Consider the following 19,877-nt stretch of genomic DNA (forward strand, 5'->3'; position numbering starts at 1 on the left):
GAGGATTTCCCATGGGAGATCACCAAAAAGCAAAAGCCCCAAAAGCAGGCAGACACGGGTGGCCACACAGGTGGTCACAGAAGCGCCAGTCTAGAACTATGGAGCAGAAAGTACACCAGTGGGCCCATGTCATATCTGTCTATGTCATTCTAATCATTCCCATTCTGTGCATAATGAAACGAGAAAGACAGGGCAAAACCTGATATCAACCAGGAAAGGCAGGGCAGAGCTGTTGTTAGATGTCCCTTTACTCTATGCAGACACAGAGTCTGTCATCTCTTGAACAGGTTACAATGTTGTTCAAGCAATCTTTTAACAAGTGTCTTGCTTAGCCATGGAATAAAAGAAGAAAATGACTTTGTTTTACACCAGAATGAGGTGACATGAGAGTGTGAGAGAGAATGTGGCTGATGTTCAGATCCTCAAGTGCCAACAGTGCAGCATCATCTTCCCTTCGTTGTCTTAAAAGCCCAAACTTCAGAGAAAAGCAAATTCAAGTAAATTTGATCTGAGGGTCATTTAATGATAAAAACTTAATAATCAGCCATTGTGAGATGAGGCATAAGTCGGTCTGTTTCTGCAAATGAATAGCTCATGTTCATTCCAGTTTCTCTTTCTGTAGAAACATTCTCTTAAGCACCTGAGTATACTGAAAAAATACTGTGAATAACTTTATAAACCCTAGTTTTTTAATAAATGCATTACTGATACATAGATAAGATAAATACATTATTTCTAGATATAGTGATGTATGATTTAATTTTTAGTTATTCTAATCAAAGCATTCCTTTGCCATGGCCTTCATCCATTTTGTAGCCAGTTCCAGTTGAAATGGGCATTTTGAAAAATTTCCAATTTACAAAAGTTTTTTCAATGGCGAACTGGTGAAACACAGCGAATAGAGAAGTAACTAATAATTTGATAAACAGCAGATAGTGTTCAGAGATTATAATAAACTTATAATGAAGTCTGTGAGGTTTTAATCTGCTGGAATACTATATGGATAACACTGTTTCAAGGCTTTTGTGGACTTAGTCCCTGGCTAAAATTGTTTACGATGAATTATTTGTTTCTGACTTTAAGTCTAACAGCATGTGGAGAGGAAATAGTAAGAGAGGTTCACAATGATTGAGAAGTATGAATGTATTGGCTTCAGTTCATTCTTGCACAAACTGCATTCATGTTCAAACTCTGTATATGTATATAAATGTACCATTTTGTATATAGAGAAACTTATATTCAATACTTGTACTGTTTGCAGTTATAAACACTCATTTCTGACAGCGCTGAGAGGGGTTATAGTAGTAATTGTGGTTCTAAACCAAACAGCACTTTTTCAGTCTTTGAGGTCTGTCTTCATTTATTTCATCACGTTCATCCTCCAGTTGTTTGTGCACCTCATAAGGAAGTTGGTAGTTCATACCAGTGTTTCGCCTATTGTTTTTCGTGCAGTGGTGACTGGATGTTCTTAAAGGTTTGGCATCTTACCTATTTTTCATTTTTATTTTTAGAGGGAAGGGTTTAACAAATACTACATTTATTGTTTTTGGTAAATTCTGTTAAGACATTTTGACTCAATTCTACCATATTCACCTTTTTTAAATGCCACATTTTTCTAGTAATGGTGGACTTTTTCATGCTGGGGTGGCTCATCACTGCAGAAAGATAACAGAGAAACATTGGTCCCTATAAGTAGACAATCAGAGCCACTGAGGGCCTCTACCTCTCCGACATGTCCACAGAGGTGCAGTATAGTACCACTGAATGTACTAACACCGCCTCACTAGTGATGGCTTAGCTGGGCTCCTGTCAAACCTTAATGGGTGGGAGCCCTAAATCATCTGCTATATTTGGCCAACTGCTCATTTTGTCTGTTACTCATAAAATAATAGTTGCTCATTCGCCGCTGGCATTCCCCTCAACCATTCATCTGGTCCATTGTCACACTGTACCAACATGGCGTACCAAAGTTACTGTAATACTGTGGCCCATGGAACTGAGGCCAACAACACACATCTCCAAGCTTGACAGCACTTATCTTTGGACGATCACTGCAGCACAGGACCATGGAAAGCCTGTATGTATCAGACCCCTGACTGAAATGTGAACCTTTCAAAAGGACTTGAATAAAGGAGAGGTGTCATCTCTCACTTTATAAAGAGAGTGGATCTTCTTCCCCCTTTGCACGACCAAAAGACAATACTTGCAGAAAAGGTGGCATTTTGAAAAGATGATATTTATACAAAGGTTGTAAGAGAGGTAAGATCGAAATTTCAGTTGAAGCCACAGAAGAAAAGAAGGCAGACATTTCCTTTCAAGTTACTGCAGTAGCTCCGCCCCACACAACTGTTACAGTAACTCATTAAACCTGAGCTTAAATGCCTAGCTAAATGATTCATTTGCCTTGATAATCTAATATATGTGTTACAGAGGAACACTATATTAAGACATGTTTTGCTGGTCATTTTAAGCAGCAACTTCATAATTCTGAACTTGAGGTTTTGGTACAACGAATAATAGGTAAGGAATACATTCAAATGTATTGTTGCCATTCTACACTATTTGCAATACAGAATAAGAATTTTTCAAAGCATATAACCTATTTATTGTTGTTATAAACCCAACAAACTCAGTTTTGAGTTTTTCATCACAGGCCGGCCAAAAGCTGGGTTAGCATAAATCATAAATGATTTCAGTGAAAGGCATATGACTGTGACAACATTTAGCCTATAATCATTTTATTATGTAATACATACATAGAAAGAATTATATAAGTATACATATATATAGTATATATGGGAAAAAAAACTTTGGAGAGGCTTGTGAACATATTTTTGCTTTTTGAATGAGTAAGAGGGGATTGCAGTGGCATTCCTTACTTACATATTTTCCCATTGTTTGGGGAAAGCAAACTAATTTAAAGGTGCTGAAGACTGGCCAATCATGATGTCTCCAATCTACATTCATTCATTCTATGCAAGTCGTTTGTTCTTTGTTGTATTTTTACATCATCTAAATATTTGCAGTTATAGATATTAAGTGTTTATGTTAAGCTTTCATGCAAGTCAACAATGCCGCAAATGGAATGATGTATCAGAAAATAGTGGTGGCTCTTTTTTTTCTTCTGTTTTTTAAGGATTTGTTTTTATTGAGTTGTTTTTGCATGAGCCACAGGCCACACTTAAGGTTGTGTTAGTGTTTCCTGGCAGACAGCAGACAGTTGTTTCATTCACTTTTCTCCCATTTTATCATCTACGTATACTAGAATCAAAGAGTTTGTTGGTGAGATTCTTGAGATTCCTGCTTAGTGGTAGCATCTGTGTGCTTTGTGACATCATATACAAAAGAAATGAACAATCATAAGTGCATCATGCATTGTCAATTTATTTACTGACAACAGCAAAATTAGAAAACAAAGCCTGTGATAATGTAATTGGAAATGCTGTAAAAATGCTTAACATTCTTCTAAATTTATATCCAACTGAACCGCAAACTGGCGATTGATTGATCCCAGGGAACTCACCCGTGCTATAAATAAGTTTAATCCAGTGTGTCATTGTCATTTCACCATTTAGTCCAAAGAAATGACCCTTCCCTTAAAACAAGTTAAAATGTAGCAAAAATACAGACATTGATCGAAGTATTATTTTAAAAATATATATACATGAAAGATGTACATTTAACAAAGATGAAGAGGAAATAGATAAAGGGTATTAAAATTATTTTTTAACCATGCAACCATATTTTGTGTAATAAAAGATATAATTATTTGTAAGGAATTCTGAATTGTCTATCTTATGTGTTACAGTATGTAGTCAATTACCCCATGAGGTTTTGTTTACATTTTGTTGTCATCCAGAGATCTGATGCAACAACTGTGCCAATTCTGTGACATCCAGCTATTAGGACAAAGGTTTTTGGATGGAATCTGATCTCAACTGAACCTGTAACACTGCTTGAATATAAATCCTTTTCTACCCCTATGTTCTCTTCCCATATTTATTCAAGGTTTCTTGGAGAAAACATGTTACTCTGTTTTGCATCAATCATGTTGCAATTTTCAGGGATCTCAGACTGCATTGTTTAATGAATCAGACTTTGTCAAAGTTATGAAGCACCTTTTGAACACCATAGTTTAGCCTGCATTTGTTAGCTTATGCATATTTTGTCAAAAGAATGAAACCAGTATGTGATACTTTCTTTTCTTTTTGTTTTGCTTATTGTGGTGTTTCTTGTGAAATTTCATTTACAACTTTTATTGGCCTTATGTATTTTTCATAAATTGATATAAAACAATGGATTAAAATGTTTATGATGTTTATATTTATGGTAATTTAAATGGCAAAATGGGGGTCATAGCTTTACAATGGCATCCAAAGAGGAAACTGACTTCAAGCATAAATAGAATCTGTTGTGTCCATAGTTAGTCTGCACACTTAAACACACCACAAATACACAGCATGGGCTAGACACGGTGTATTTTACTTTGACCCTCTCAATCTGCATTGCTTTTCTACTAAGCTATCACCTTTTTCTTTTTGTTTGTTTTATTTTTCTTTTTTCCCCCATTTCAGGCGCCCGTAGCTTAGCTGGGGGGCGTAGAGAGTACGGTAGGTCTGGTAGGGAACCGCTTTATTATATCTTTTTTTTATATGTTGTTAATGCAGTTTTTTCATACATTTTGTCTGACTCATTAACATTATCCACTAAAATAAGAGATATCATAACTTGAAAATGCTGTCATACTCACTAAGTATGTATAATACATTTAAATGTTTCCATCTGTTTCCACATTGAATGCAGTGGAATTTACGAGATTATGTACTAGTACTGGACAACAAATTCAACAAACTAAAAGTACAAAACTAAGAAATAAGTTGACTTCTGTCCCACATGTTGGCCTTGTGTTAGCACACTGGCATTTCTTGTACAGTATCTACTGCATTTGAACAGAGTGAGACACAAGAATAACTGTTCCATTTAAAATCTATTCTGCAAAAGTGGAACACACTTTAACTGAGATGTGCATGAAGCCTTTTACAAAATCCATTAAATTATTTATTTATTTATTTATTTAATTTGTTATGATTTAATATTACTGTTCTGTTCTAATTCATTGGTCTTAATAGTAATCCACCCTCTTGCTTTAACCATTGTATACATTTTGTTTAAGCGAACAGAGGGGAATAAAATCAGCACACAACAGTGTGTCCTTATTTTAAATATCCTGGCATGCAGCAAGGCAGGTTATGACCAACATAACAGCTTTGTTCTACAAACCAGCACAAATCAATGCTTTTACATCATCGGGTTTCAAACTGTGGACAAGCCACAGTTGTTGATGTATAAAGACACCCTTTATTATCTGTATTCAAGGCAGTTGCTTTCAGTAGTTGTGATTTTGACGCAGATGGCGCGTTTAGTTCAGCACACTCCTCTGACACTAGTTTTAAGGTGAGGATAGATACCACCAGCTCTTAAACTTAATTCTGAAGGTCATGGGTGATGGATGGATGGATTTAATGTTCAAATTCAGATCTTATTGATTCTGTGCATGGTTTTACACAGCTAATCTTAAACATACAATTCTTTCATAAACTACCAACCTTCGTTCTGTGGGCTAAAACTCTATTTAAAAGGGTCTGTTCACAATGAAATGAGGGTTGGAAATTAGCACCAGCCACCAGCCAAATGCTGGTAAAATATACAAGTGGCTGCTGGATTTGCTTTGCTCACCTGTTCAAAAGACAATGGCAATCTTTTGAGTGGTTGGTAGATTTTGCCACAGTGGCTGGTGAACGAATAAGTTAATTTCCATCACTGAATGAAAGGTTCATATTTGGTGGCAAAGTTTGTGCCCACCTACCATTGCTGTACTACAGCAAGAACATTTTAACGACGCACTAGCAGCAGAGCCCATGAATGGTAATATCCAATGTTCTGTCAGTTGTTGTTTTATTTGCCCAAGACTTTGGTTCAAAGCAACAAATTAATTAAAGGCGGTATTCAAGATTTGTTGAGATTCCGATCCTCAAAGGAACACATGGAATAGGCAGATTTGCTTGAAATTTTTGGAGCACACACACACTCCTCAGTTGAATGAACTGTTTACACTTTGGACAGGGCTATTCTAGTGAGACTCTCAGAATAAAACGTCATATTTGCACACCTCGCAAGTAGCTTAGAAAAAAATCCTCAGCAGATTCAGTTCTTCAAGAGGGAAAATCTTTGTTGAAGTTTAACAACTCTTGAGGTCTTCTTCGAGTGCCACATTAAACACAATCTTAGCTTGTTAACCTGACTATTGGTAGGGCTCTAACAATAGTAATGTCGTCACTATGTGCTTTTTATTGTCCAAAACTTGAACAAACAGCTTTTAGTGGTTGCTAGTAGGGCTTTTTGTTTCAGTTACTTCAACATATCCTTTTTTTATCCGTGAGGGCTGCAAAAGGTAAATTTTTTTTTGGTGGATTTATTTGGGACGCTATCGATAACGAACACTACTGGGGCAAAGGCAATGAAAAGAATAGAGTATGTTGAAATGACACTTTCGGACCATTGATTTGTATTGGTTTGTTGTTATATATCATACATAAAAAGGTTAATCCACCTTGCATCCATGGGGGCATCACCACTGTATGTATATATGTATGTGGCTATGAACAACATGCTTGTTTTATTGTACGGCTCTTTAAAAAAGGGCAACAAAAACCTACTATTTAAATTTTGTAAATCCAGCAGAATCTGCTGGAATTACAGACCTTTACACCAACTCAAGTCCTGCTAGTTGTCCTATGTCAATTCATCCATCCATCCCTCCATTCCTTCACTTAAAGACCCATCCACTCATCCAACAATGCTGACCACTAGTGCCATACTCAAGCTCAGTCCTAGGCCTGAGGAAATATCTCAACAATGGCTGGGTTAGGTATAGTAATATTGATAGAAAAATAAATTCCCTTTAGTCAACTCACTTTTTGCAAAGCACCGTGTTCTCTTAACTTAACACAGTAATTTATTTTGCCTGTGGCAATATGCATCTTTTTATGCATACTTGAGAAATGTTTTAGTTTACTAGTTTAGTACACCAGAAAGATTTAATTTGCATTTCATCACGGAGTCAATCAATGAATAGGCAATGGAGGATCTAAAGTTATAATCAATTGTACATATTCTTTTGGGCTATTTTTACATTGAGGATCCTAGCCGTTAACAAGCTACATTGGCTTTATAAAAAAAAAAGTTGAAGTCGGTTAAATGCTTTATTTATGCAGTTATGTAAAAGAGATGCAATGCTTTCAACTTGTTTGTCAAAATACATAATGTGCTGATTGCACTGAAAGCAAATAAAACCAATTCTTAAAGAGATATCATTATTACATTGCAACTAAACAAGGCTGTAAGTCATGACTTTAAAGGGCCAGACACACCAAACAGACATCAAAGAACTAGTGGCTACAAAGGTCGACTGTTGCATCACCTCATGTTGCCTGTATCTCAACCACAAAGTTGCATATGAACACACTGCAAAGACTACAGCCAACAGCCAACCACCATGTACGTTCTGCACCTGCCTCAGAGGAGATAACTTTGCATACCAGCAGGTGGCAGTATTCTGTAATCATTATTAAAAAAGGGAAACTGGGAGACTGTCATGACATTTGTTAGACAGTTAGCACATTAATTCCACAATGTTAAAATTCCAAAGCATATTGACCATCCGCCAATGGACAATAACACAAACCATCAGGAAATGTTTCCGCTAAAGGACTGAATGACTTAAGAAAAACAATCTTACCTTATATATCAACTTTATTTCGATCACACTCCCTCTTGACTTAAGCCTTGTTTACTTTCCTCACTTGGTTTCTCCTCTCATATGCTAAACTGAACTGCCAATTGGAGTGATTTCATTCACTGACAGTATCTGCCATCTCCCACACCAATTCAACATAGTGAATCGGCTGGGGAAAAAAGCCAACAAGGGCTGACGAGGGCTGACAAGAGCCACAGTGCGGGACAATCCACAAAGACTAGGGCAACAGACGCTCACTGATGGCCCAACTTTGACTGCCAGCTGACCATTAACTTGTGTGTCAGGGCCTTTAGGCTTTAGACTACAACGATTATTCAGATAAAATACATTTTAAAAAAATCTATGCCCTTGTTAAAATGGAGTGAAGCTAGATAGTAACGTAGTTTCCATGGTTGATACAGTCTGGACTTAAACAAAACATACTGAGAAATTAACACGTGAGAGACTTCACATTCACTTTGTTACATCTTCAGCCCCCATGCTCATAGATGCAGCTCGTCATTCATTGCACGTCATTAAGCCACCATCCACCCTGACCTGAGTGAGAACAGCATCTCCCCAGCCTCTTTGCCAGTCTGAGTCCACAACTATGGCAAGAACAGCCTCTGGCACAAATGGAGGGAGTCGGACGGGGAGGAGACGCAGTCAGAACTTTTGCAACGATTTTTCTGAAATTTGAGTCTTGACCACAAAGGAGCAAAAGGTTTGAGGGGGCCTTGTTGAAAAAGCACGAGAGAGAAGGTCTGTTTCATATACTCTGCATCAAGCTACTATGAAACAATTTTAGGTCACGCTTTACATGAGGTCCATGTAAGTAGGATAGTTTTTAGAGTATCTACATAAACAATCTGGAATCGAAGCTGCACGTATTGTGTTCAAATGTTACACAACAGTGAACATAATAAGTGATTTTAAATTCATTTTAAGTTATTAGCTGTGATTAGAATTATATTCTAAGTGCAGCAGTGTACTGGCACTTCATGTAAAGTTTGGCTTAAGCTTGTTTAACCAAACAAAATGGATTTAAATGCAGTAAACTGGCTTTAAATACAAGTGGGGTGGCCGTACCCATTCAGTAAAAGATTTGAAAAATGGGAATGTGAAAAGTGAAACTTCACATGCTACAGTACAGCATGCGTCACTTTTCAATACACTTTATTGATGTATCACCAAAAGCAGTCCAGACGTAAAACAAAACAAAAAAAAAGACTGATAGACTGTCTTGCGTTTAAAAACATGTTTTTTGTCTGGGTCTCTCAGCACATTTTGTCTGATTTTCTTTGTTTCCCAACTGTCTAAACCTCATTTATGTTGGATTTACAGAAATGCCAATTGATAGAGACTGAAAATTTCTTACTCAAACTCATGTTTGTGGCATTTTCAGTAACTCAGTAGTTGATTATATTGACTGTCTGTGTCTCTTCTTCTAAGACTTTATGTGTACATGAGATTTTTTTTGGCCTTTTACTTCAAAATGCAATGTTTTGTGCCTCTCTCAGGAGACACACTGTACTGCTAATAAACCAAGTTTAATACTTGATTATTGAATATTTCTTCATACAGTAATCAAAAGATTGGAAAAATTAATTGCCTCATGATTTAAAATCGTTAATTGATTTATTAAATTCTGACTTTTTAATTTAACTTGATTTTCATATTTATGTTACAATGATGTCTGCTCTGTGTCTTCTATATATACTAAGAAAAGGTGTATCTGTCCGTTTTCACATTCAGATGATGCATGTTATCTCATGCCTGATAAGGATTGATATTTACATGATAATACATGGTCAACATATTAGGGCAATGCAGATGGGCAGAATTCCTAACAACCTTGATTTCCATTTAATTTTCCCATTTGGTTAATTTTGGATCATCCTTTGCCATTAATCTAATTTCAATGTGATTCTTTTGAGGGTTTTATGATGCAATTACATATTTTTTGATAATTTTGGCAACAAAAACCAAAGCAAAAGGGAACAAGTACAAAGTCTAGACAAATACATACCCAAATGTACTTGCCAATAATAAGTTTTGTTATTGGATAATTAAAAAAGGTTGAGGTACCTCCTTGCGAATTGTTGCCTATGAGCATTGCCCATCAAGTTGCAAGTTTTGTCAGTGCCATTAGAATGTTTGCATTTTGAGACAGAAACACAGCAAATGCTGGACAATGAGTTTTACCCTGGAATCAGCATTTCTCCCTTTTTCTTTATGTGGTAAAGCAGTTTGTTACAGTAAGACTGTAAATGTAACACATTTGTTGCAAGTGCATTCAGCTCTATATATTCAACATCAAGGACAAAAAACATTGATGTGACCTATTTCCAACACGTAAATCGAGCATATCTGTGTTTCTCTCTCCTCCTGCCTGTTAGTGAGTGACTTAACCACTTAATAAGCAAAAAGAAAATATCCTGTAAATATTTTCAATGAGCTTTAGACCTTCTTGGAGTTAGGTGTGGTAGGTATAGAAGAATGATTCACTGTAGGTGTGAAATGGTGTGTTAAATACCTGCATCTGTCCTTTCTAACTGGTGTTGCTTGCTCCTTGCAGGGATTCAGTTTCGTCTCCCTACTTCCTGCAGTGTGGACCGTGCTCAGCCACCTCCAGGTACCAGTCCATCTTCATCTCTTCTCTTTTCCTTCATACTAGCACTTATCTTTGCAAACTACGTTTCAGTTGCAGTCATACATCCATGCGTGTAGAAGGGGGTCCATCTAAGAAAGAATGAGAGAACGTAGGAAAGGCAGACAGAAAGGTAATAAAAGTTAATCTCTTACTGATATTGGTTGGGTTACACACACAACTTGAAATAAGTTAACATGCAAATGCTGTTAACAAAAAAGGCTTCCGTTTCGTGTTTTTTTATCGTTTCATTTTTCTTTTCATTAAGTCCTCCTCAAAATATGAACTGAAAACGAGCAGTCGAGAGAACCTATGTTGTGAGGCTAAATTACATACTCACCCTCTGTATGCTGGCTCGAACAGTGGCTCCTAACTTGGACAGCAGGTTAAGCTAGCATTACGGCCCCTCACTTGATTTGCCTTGGACGTTAGTATCGTTAAAAACTATAGTTAACTTTAACCTCAAAAACGTATCAAAAACATCCTTAAAACCACATCCGCAGCATTTCTCCGTCCGACCCTACATACGCATTCTAACACTGATATTTTCTACACTATTACAAAATAAAGTTAGCCAAATTACGATGCTAACACCATTAGCCGTTTGTGTAGTTTGTGAATTTCACGGTTTTAAGGTTAAACACGTCAGTATATCAATATTTCCTTGTCCGTTCAAAAGCTCGGCGTGTTCCAAACACTGAAATTTTCCGAACTTGCAAACCAAAATGTCGCTTTCACTATTACCGTGGCTGTTTCGGCATAGATGTATTATAAGGAAGTGTTCCTGTTTGAGTCGTTTTGTTGTCTGCTGACGTTGACGTTGTGGCTTGACGTACGCGCCTCATGTAACGTAAATAACGCAGCAAGCTCTCGGAAGGGGTCGTAACCGTGTGTACTATGACGCTGTATGTCATCGGTGAAATATATATATTTTTTAATACTCCGTGCTGAATGAGAATAAGTGGCTTCAGCTGCAGGTGTGTTTTGAGATGTTTATATTAACAATATATGAGTCAGAATTTCCTCAAATGCCTAAGTTTATTTCAAATCGAGCAACTCCGTAAGTAAGTGATATAATTTCGCTAGCAATTATTTAGAATATAACGCTAACATTGGGCCGTGGTATATGGGACTCAATCTAAATCTTAAATCTGAATGTTAAATGTTAAATCTAAATGATAGATATTAAATCTAAATGTTATACGTTAAATCTAAATCTTAAATCTAAATGTTATATGTTATGATTAAGTGCCCTATGTTAAATATAAATCTTTAATCTAAATGTCATGATTCTAAATCTTTATCTAATATGCAAATTCACACTGCCGCTCCGCGGAAGTGGGCTACCAAAATAAGAACTCGATGTATTGATGTTCTGCGTGGCAACCGAGGGATTCTTGTTTTGCAATGAGAAAGTCACACGTAACTGTTTCAAATTAATTTATTGCATAACGTGTCTGAGAATTGTTATAAATAGCTTTGCACAAGATTCCAGAGCCCAAGATGACATTTTCAAATATCTTTTTTTTGTCCAGGCAATGGTCCAAAACAGAATGATTGCCCATAAAAAAGAGAAAAAAAACAGTAAATCCAGAAACTTTTATTCAAATAATGTTACACATTAGTACCTGATATATAACTCAAACGATTAGTAGATAGATAGGTTTCCCGATGAACAGTTAATTGATTAATTAGACTTAATTGTGTAGTAGCTTGCTGCTCTCCAAACTCTGATACAATAAACCTTATGTCCACTGTTGATTCACTTTGAGAGATGATGACATGACAACGAAAAGTAGATTAGATAGTCAGGGAGGAGATTACATTAGGATAATTTTTAGGTAGGTTGGTTAATTTCTGTCTTGATGCAAAAGCATTTCCCTGCTTCTGAGCTGCAGAAGACTGCTGTTGAGTCAAAATGCCTCTTATGAGGGCAAAAACTACCAGCGTCCACACTGTTCACTTTAAATACTACAAAAACATTTAAGCGGAGCAGCAACACATTTTTTTAACATGACATTCAGGTCCGTTTGGTCTTGGCTGCACCTCCAGTGTGTGGGTCTGTTTACTGAACCGCCCGGTGCAGCAGTGTTAAGCCAAACAATCATATTCAAACACAGCCAAGCACAACTGCCTACACAAAGGACAGGATGCTCCCCTGGACTCAATCAGCCAAAGTTTCAACTAAAACTGTAGTATTTAAAAGTATATCTGCTGTACAGTAGCCCTGCAAGTATACTTTGTGGATGTAAACACTTTTCCTCAACTTTCCTTTTCAACTTCTTCTCAGTTAGCAATTTATTGTGTCAAATACACATGCTGAACATTGTTAAGCATTTGTTCTAAGTAAGGGTCTTTCATGTAGGAGGAGAGAGCAGGACAGGTCTTAGGACTGCACAGCTGCATTGATTTTTGAGGCCACAGTGTCAGTGTCAATGTTGTTCCTCCTCTTTTACATTTAGATTTATTGTGTGATTTTTTTCTCTGACAGTGTAAAATGTTAAAGCTAAACAGAAGACCTTGAACTCTGATTGTAAGGAACTAATACTATTTACCACAATAGTTTAAGGCTTAAGGTTGTTTCTAACTGTTAATGAGCCACACTGCCTTCAGGACAGTATTTGCTCTGGAAATATTGCAACGAAATTTTACAATTTCTTGCCTGGACCCAGACTTGTAAACCCCATACTTACAATCTGTTGTTCTAACAGTGTTAAGTGATTTGGGAAAGCTTTTAAAGATACAGTTCACCCCAAAATCAAAAATACATATTTTTCCTCTTAGCTTTTAGATTGTTTTGGTGTGAGATGCAGAGTGTTGAAGATATCGGTTGTAGAGATGTCTGCCTTTTCTCCAATGTAATGAGACTATATGACACTCAGCTTGTGGTGCTCAAAGTGCCAAATAATACATTTGAAAAACTCAAGCGCAATGTGACTTTCCAGAAATCATGATCGGATTACTCAAAATAATCCATAGACCTTGCTATGAGCAGTTTCATGTGGCAACTATGTTCATAATAGAAATATAAAAGTAGAATAAAAAGTACAATCTCTCTGAAATCTATTAAAGTAGAAATGATAAAATGGTTGTACTCAAGTACAAACAATGTACCTAAAAAATTGTGCTTACATTAGTGTGGTATTTGAGTATTTATACCATGTTACATCCAACCAATGCTTAAATTGACTTTAATAAACTTGCAACGTACAAGTTCTATTCAGTTGATTCTTCCAGCAATTCTAGCCGCTTCAGTGTGAGCTCTAGACATTAAACTATAAACCAGATATTATGTAAATGACACAGACACATGAAAACACTCACAAAGCACTGTACTGGTGAAATCTCTTCTTTTAATCCACTGACAAAATCAAGTATTACCAAGGTAGCTCCCTAAATGGACTATGTAGAGTCTATGGGGGGGGACACCTGGTGTTCAGTCAATCGTATTGCAAGACATGGTGATCATTTTTTTGTGAGATTGAGAAGGGCAATTCTCTCAGAGGCTTATTATGTGGTGATATGACAGCCCGAGAGGAGTCAGAAAATTAAATGTCTTCACTAAACAACATTAACCCAAGCAAATAATTGTGTAATTATGCCCAGCACATAAATGTAGGCGTGTGAGGCAATAAATGTGTTTGCAAATGTCAATCTATTTAGGCAAGCATAAAATATATGAATGAACAGCAGAGGAACTGTGTACAGCTGACTCAACTTTCAGTCTCATGATAGGCTAATTTAGAGTCTTTATCATTAGCCTACTGAGAGAGTACAGTCACAGGGTTATGTGACTGCTCAGTTGTTTTGTCCATTTGTTTGTTACCAACTTAGTGCACATTCCCACAATAAAATTGAGCATTTGAAACTCAAATTACATCTTCTGACTCATTGGTGGTAATCACACAGTAATTTCTGAGCACAGTCACGCTGTCGAGGGGAGAAACCTTGTTTGTGACGTTTTCATCGACACATTATCTAATAATAGCAAATAATAGGTTTTTGAATTGGGGTAGGTAAGATCTAATGTTTTAGTACTAGTATTAGTAGTAGGAAACTCAATTCATCACTTTCATTTCGACTGCCAGCAGGAGCAACGCTGCTATACTTTATAGAAAGTGTAGGAATGAATATACTGTACTGCAAAAAATTAAAATTAGGACCAGGATTGAGGTCTTCAAGTAGTCTAGAAGAAAAAAAAGTCAGAGATATGTTTTAAATGTCTTAAAAAAGATTATGAGGAAGTGAAAATTTTGCTTAATTTTCATATCACTTAATATGCTACAGTTTTATGATCAGATTTTCTGATTTAAAAAGATATTGCTGATTTGCTTTTTGTTAAAATGATTGAAACGTGAGCGTGTATTAGCCATGGACATGGAGCTATAGTGTAATCTTAATATCTTGATGGTTGTCCTACACATGCTAATCATGATTTAAAAAAAAAAAAGTAATTAGTGAACTGACTTTAATGTGCTGTATTTGGAAATTAATGTAAGGTAATCACATGAAACACAGATATTGGCAGATACAGACATTTATATCACTCAGTTTGCTCCTGGTATCAAGTAATCTGTAACATTTTCAGTTGTGAAAACAAGCCAAACGGGTAGAATGTGTAAAAATAGACCGTGCGGCGTTGCGTGCTGTCTGAGTCACCGTGCTCTTTTCATTTTGGTATCCACCCACTGTGTCTTGCAGAACTGCAGCCCCTTCAAGTTGGAAGGAAGTCAAGTCTGTGACTGGATTTAGCTTAACAGAGTTCCCTGTGGTTTCTTATTTCTTATTGCACTTAATTTCCTGTAATCCAAGTGGTTTCTTGGTGTGTGTGTTTGTGTGTGTGGGGCTCTGCCTGCACCTGTTTATGTTAGGATACAGCATGTGTTTAAAGCACAACAGTCTGCTGTATAAGTAATGCATTTAGTGTGATGAACAATGGAATTCATATAAATAAAAAATGACAAAATGAATAGAATACTTAACAAGTGCATAACAGGATGAACTGATCAGCAGCGCTACAAGGGTGAATAACTGAATGCTCATTGGGACTTTATAGTACAGTCTTGGCAAAGCTTATACCTGTAAAGACAGTTTCTTTGTGATTCATGTAGATATTAGCCTTTATGCTCAAGATGTAAAGAAACTTTGTTTTAACACAAATCTTTTCTGAGGTGGCCCCCAGCAGATTTTCTCCCCTAAAATGCCAACTAAGTAGCTACGGCCTTGAGTCAAAGAAACATCTGCAAATCGATCCTTTGTGTCCGCACTCATTAAGACCCAACTATCTACTGTACAAGCTCTGCTTATAGTTCCTCACATAATTTAGAAGGTTTGGACACATTTCATTAATTCATAGTTTAAAAAAAAAAAACAAACCACGATTTATCCAGTTCATAGCCAGTTTGGTTAATCCTTACACTACTAAAATCACCCAATTCCAACTCTTGGGTTAAATTTCACTGTATGTTTCTATGACTTATTTGCCCACGAATATGCTAGAATGTTAACTGTTTTTCCACATAATAGAAACCATGTACAAAAAATTCGAAAAATCCATGAAATATATTTTTGAAGTTGTATGCTGAGCAATTACATGTTAAATCAGTGTTTTATCATAGCGTTGACCAAAAAAAAAAAAAGAAGATATCTAGCAAGTGAAGTTGGTACATTTCCAACTCTGCTGTGAGGTCCATCTGGATGGATCACCATCAGAATCTCATTTGCACTTAAAAGAGCAAATCTTTCCCATAATCCTTCATTGCGCCTCCCCAATAAACACAGACATATTACAAAGCTGCTGTTGCTTTTCACCTTACTGACATTCCCCTTGCTTTAAGAGTGCCGTGCCCAATCTCCCATCATGCTATGACGCTCTTCTATCACACACTGTGTGATACAGGTGAACTGCAGCTCTTGGCCCTTGTCAGCTTTTGGCCACATTTTTCATTCTCATGTTTTATTTGATCCTCTACCCTTGTCTTGCCTTGTCCTCGTCCTTTCATCCTGCTTGTGCTATCCAGCGGTATCATATCCTCCCAGTTACAAGAAGACTCCACCTCCTGTGCCCCCGCGCACCACCACCAAGCCTCTTATCTCTGTGACAGCCCAGAGCAGCACAGAGTCCACCCAAGATGCCTACCAGGAGGGCAGGCATCCGCGGGGCGGTCTGTGGACCACGGATAGCCTTGGCCGTCCCATGTACAGCTCGATGGACAGCCTGGACAGCACCAAGGCGGTCACCATGGCCATGGAGTCAGCAGCAGGCAAAAGGCATGCATCTTTGGGCAGCCACACCTCCGTCCAGACATGTGACAAAGCAGTGCTGGTGTCCAAGGCTGAGGAGTACCTCAAAACCCCACGTTCCTCTATCGGGATACAGGTAACAAAATGGCACTCAATCTGCAGCTCTCTTTGCTGTCACCACCACACAGCCAACATGCTAATGACACCAATCTCATCTGCCTTCCCGGCTGAAGGGATAATTTCTTTATTTTGATATTGTATTGCATATAGTGTTATTTTGTATGAGAGCTGTCCTGCAAAATTCAGTCACAGTCAAACCATCTCCTGGATTTCTCAGGAAAATCTCATTTAAACCAGTGGTTCCAAACTGGTGGACTGTGTTTGAAAAGTGGGTCACAGGTCCACTCTGAGTGGATCACAAGTGCCTTGTGAATGTGTCAAGTTTGTAAAAACATACTTTATTTTGAAGTACAGACCTACAGACTTTGTTAAGGGCCTCATTTGTCACGTCAACCTGTTTTTTTTTCTAGTACAGCCACTATTTTATTGGTTTGTTCTCTGTATTGTTTGACCTATTAGCCTTTAAAAACTGGATTGCAAAAAATTTTCATGTGCTGCATTTGGACACTTTTCACAAGTCTGTCAAACCTTTGACACAGCAAATTGAGCAAATTGCTTTGTTTTCTTTCGAAAACATGGAAAAAAGGCAATGACAAAAAAATAACCTATTAACCCATTAGAAATGTATCAAAATAATGGGGAAAAGTGTGAAAATATCTACATTTATATTTATAATAATTTGAATTTAAAACTGTGACAGAGATGCATATATTTATATATATATATATATATTTTTTTAACATTTTCTTTTAGGTAATTTCCTTGTTTGTTTTTGTTTTTTACTTTTCTTGTTTTCTCGCTGTGCCTTTGCAACGTTATTATGTCACTGGTCTTACTAAATAATATGCAAATTTGTGTTTGCAGTGCTATTTATTTACTAAGTTTTAAGCAATTGAACTTCATTCTTGCCATATGATTTATTATATTGTGTTCTAAGCTCATGTGTTTACATTTTGTGACATAAAATTGAATATGTCATAATTTATCTCATGTGTGGAGCTTGAACCAAGGACTATGGAGAAATCTGGACCCCATGGCTCGACCAGTTTGGAACCACTACTTTAAACAACCAAAATGCTTTCTTTTTATTACCAAAGAACACAACAGGCAGATTTTCAATGTACTGTCAGTGGTTGTTTCAACTGAATGGCAGTCATTGCACCATTGGATTATTACATGACAAGAGGATTAGGTTTCTTTATTGAAGATTTACTTACGTCCACATCCCGAAGGCAAACTTCAAAGTGTTGAACTGGCGATACAACTACGCATGAGCAAATTGGTTAATCTTGTCAGTTTTTTGGTATTACAAGTTCCCAAATGTACCAATCTGCATAAAGTACCCTACAAGGCTTTGGAGGCTTGTTGACCTTTACAAGTGTCAGGCTGTATTACAGGGACATGGCTTATTCAGACGCTGCAGAAATGAAGAGCAAAATGTGGATCTCTCTTTAATGTCTTTGTTCTAGTTTGTGACCTGGGTGCTTAACCTGTGAAGTTCTTCTTGAGCTAGCTGACAGCATTGGCTTGATGATGTTAGAGCCCACACCTGAGCTAGTAACTCCACTGTAAAAAAAGGATTATACCTTGTGTGCTCACTTTCCGAATAACTTAGGTAGCTCCGTCTCCTGAGTGCAAGTGTCCTCAATAGTTTGGAGATGGCTGTCTGTGCAGTCAATGTTTGGGCAACAATGAGCATGGTGTCCAAAAGAATTTATGGTTGTCTACTGTAACAGCCATCACCCAGAGTTACAGTTATTTGATTATTGTATTTTCAGTTTCATTAAAGGAATACTTTACTCGAAAATTATCATTTGCATATAGTTTCTCACCTCATGTTAAGTTGAATTTGTGAAAAAAACTTTGTTTTTCTCACATGATTCAACAGTAAACGAAGAATCCAAAAACGCAGAATATTCTTAATTAATTTAAGTAAAGGGGGCCGCATTTCTCAACTTGAAAACTACATCAAAAATCACTTTACAAAATTTTAAACAAGTCCAGTGGTATAATTCAAGTCTCATTTATCCAGTATGATCCTTAGCACTTCCCAGACACATGCATAAAAGTCTTCCACATTGACAGTCTCATGCAGGGATAAGTAATGCACTTACACTGTTAGTTTTAGTATGGTTTTAGCAAAAATACATGTTTGTGAAGTACTGAACACACGACTGGTTAAATGAGACTTGAATTACACTGCACGAGTTGTGTGAGAGTTTGTAAGGAGATTTTTTGAAATATTTTTGCTGTTGTTTACCATGGTGCCCTGTGACTCCAGTTCATCAAGATTATTATTCTCTTTTTGGATTCTTCGTTCGCCTTGAAGGCATGCAAGAAAATTAAAAGTTTTCTCTCGGAGATCAATGCAAAACCCAGTGAGTAACTGATGTACAAATGTTCATTTTGTGGGTGAAGTATCATTTTGTGTCATCATTACAGACTGGTCTTGTTTGTGTTCATACTCACAAGTGCTCTTACTTTTAGTTCACCTCTCCACCTTGAAGGACGAATGGCGAGCGGCAATTCAGTCCTGACTGCCAGTCTCTCTTATGGTTCTTGTTTGCCGCTTTAAAGACACCTGTAGGTTGGGGAGGCATCATTACAGGCCTGTATGTGTAAATAAGCTGTTTTGTAACTTTTTTCAAACAGGTGTTTGAACAGCACACTCTTTTGAATTGTTAAAAGCCCCCATCAGAACCAGCATGCCCACCAGTTATACTGCTTGCAAAAAATACTCTGTAAGTAGGAAAATAAGTAGGAAAAGTAGGAAATATAGTCAACATATAATACATATCTAAATGTCAAGTTGTTATTTTGAATGGTGGACGTGTGCGTCTGCACTTTGGTGTGTCTGTTCAGTTCACTTGTGAATGACTATGATTTGATGGTGTTCTGTTGTCTGTATTTACCAGGTGGAAACTGTGACAGACTCTGAGACTGAAAGTAAAGGCCTTCCTCAGTTCCATTCTATAGGGATCCAGGTGGAGGATCACAAACGGTATGTGGTCTAGACAGAAGAAACACAGTCTGCAAGATCAAAATTTTAGCGTGAGTTGCCAAGTGTTG

The 19,877-nt window shown here is 37.1% G+C and overlaps 2 protein-coding genes across 2 annotated transcripts in view; one reads left to right on the forward strand and one right to left on the reverse strand.

Annotated features, from left to right (window-relative positions):
* Window positions 1–10,861, reverse strand: part of LOC121955323 (cytospin-A-like) — a 114,206-nt gene extending 103,345 nt beyond the window's left edge. Inside the window, exons 1-2 of the mRNA XM_042503217.1 lie at window positions 10,786–10,861; window positions 10,332–10,537 (exon numbers count right to left, since the gene is read on the reverse strand). The gene's annotated coding sequence lies outside the window, so the exon portion shown is untranslated. The remainder of the gene's footprint in view (window positions 1–10,331; window positions 10,538–10,785) is intronic.
* LOC121955322 (disks large-associated protein 2-like) overlaps window positions 1–19,877 on the forward strand; it is a 113,660-nt gene that overhangs the window by 86,398 nt on the left and 7,385 nt on the right. Inside the window, exons 6-9 of the mRNA XM_042503216.1 lie at window positions 4,575–4,619; window positions 10,374–10,430; window positions 16,466–16,824; window positions 19,724–19,809. Coding sequence (XP_042359150.1) covers window positions 4,575–4,619; window positions 10,374–10,430; window positions 16,466–16,824; window positions 19,724–19,809 — 547 coding nt within the window. The remainder of the gene's footprint in view (window positions 1–4,574; window positions 4,620–10,373; window positions 10,431–16,465; window positions 16,825–19,723; window positions 19,810–19,877) is intronic.

Source organism: Plectropomus leopardus, chromosome 16 (genome assembly GCF_008729295.1).
Source record: "Plectropomus leopardus isolate mb chromosome 16, YSFRI_Pleo_2.0, whole genome shotgun sequence".
Classification (NCBI taxonomy): Eukaryota; Metazoa; Chordata; class Actinopteri; order Perciformes; family Serranidae; genus Plectropomus; species Plectropomus leopardus.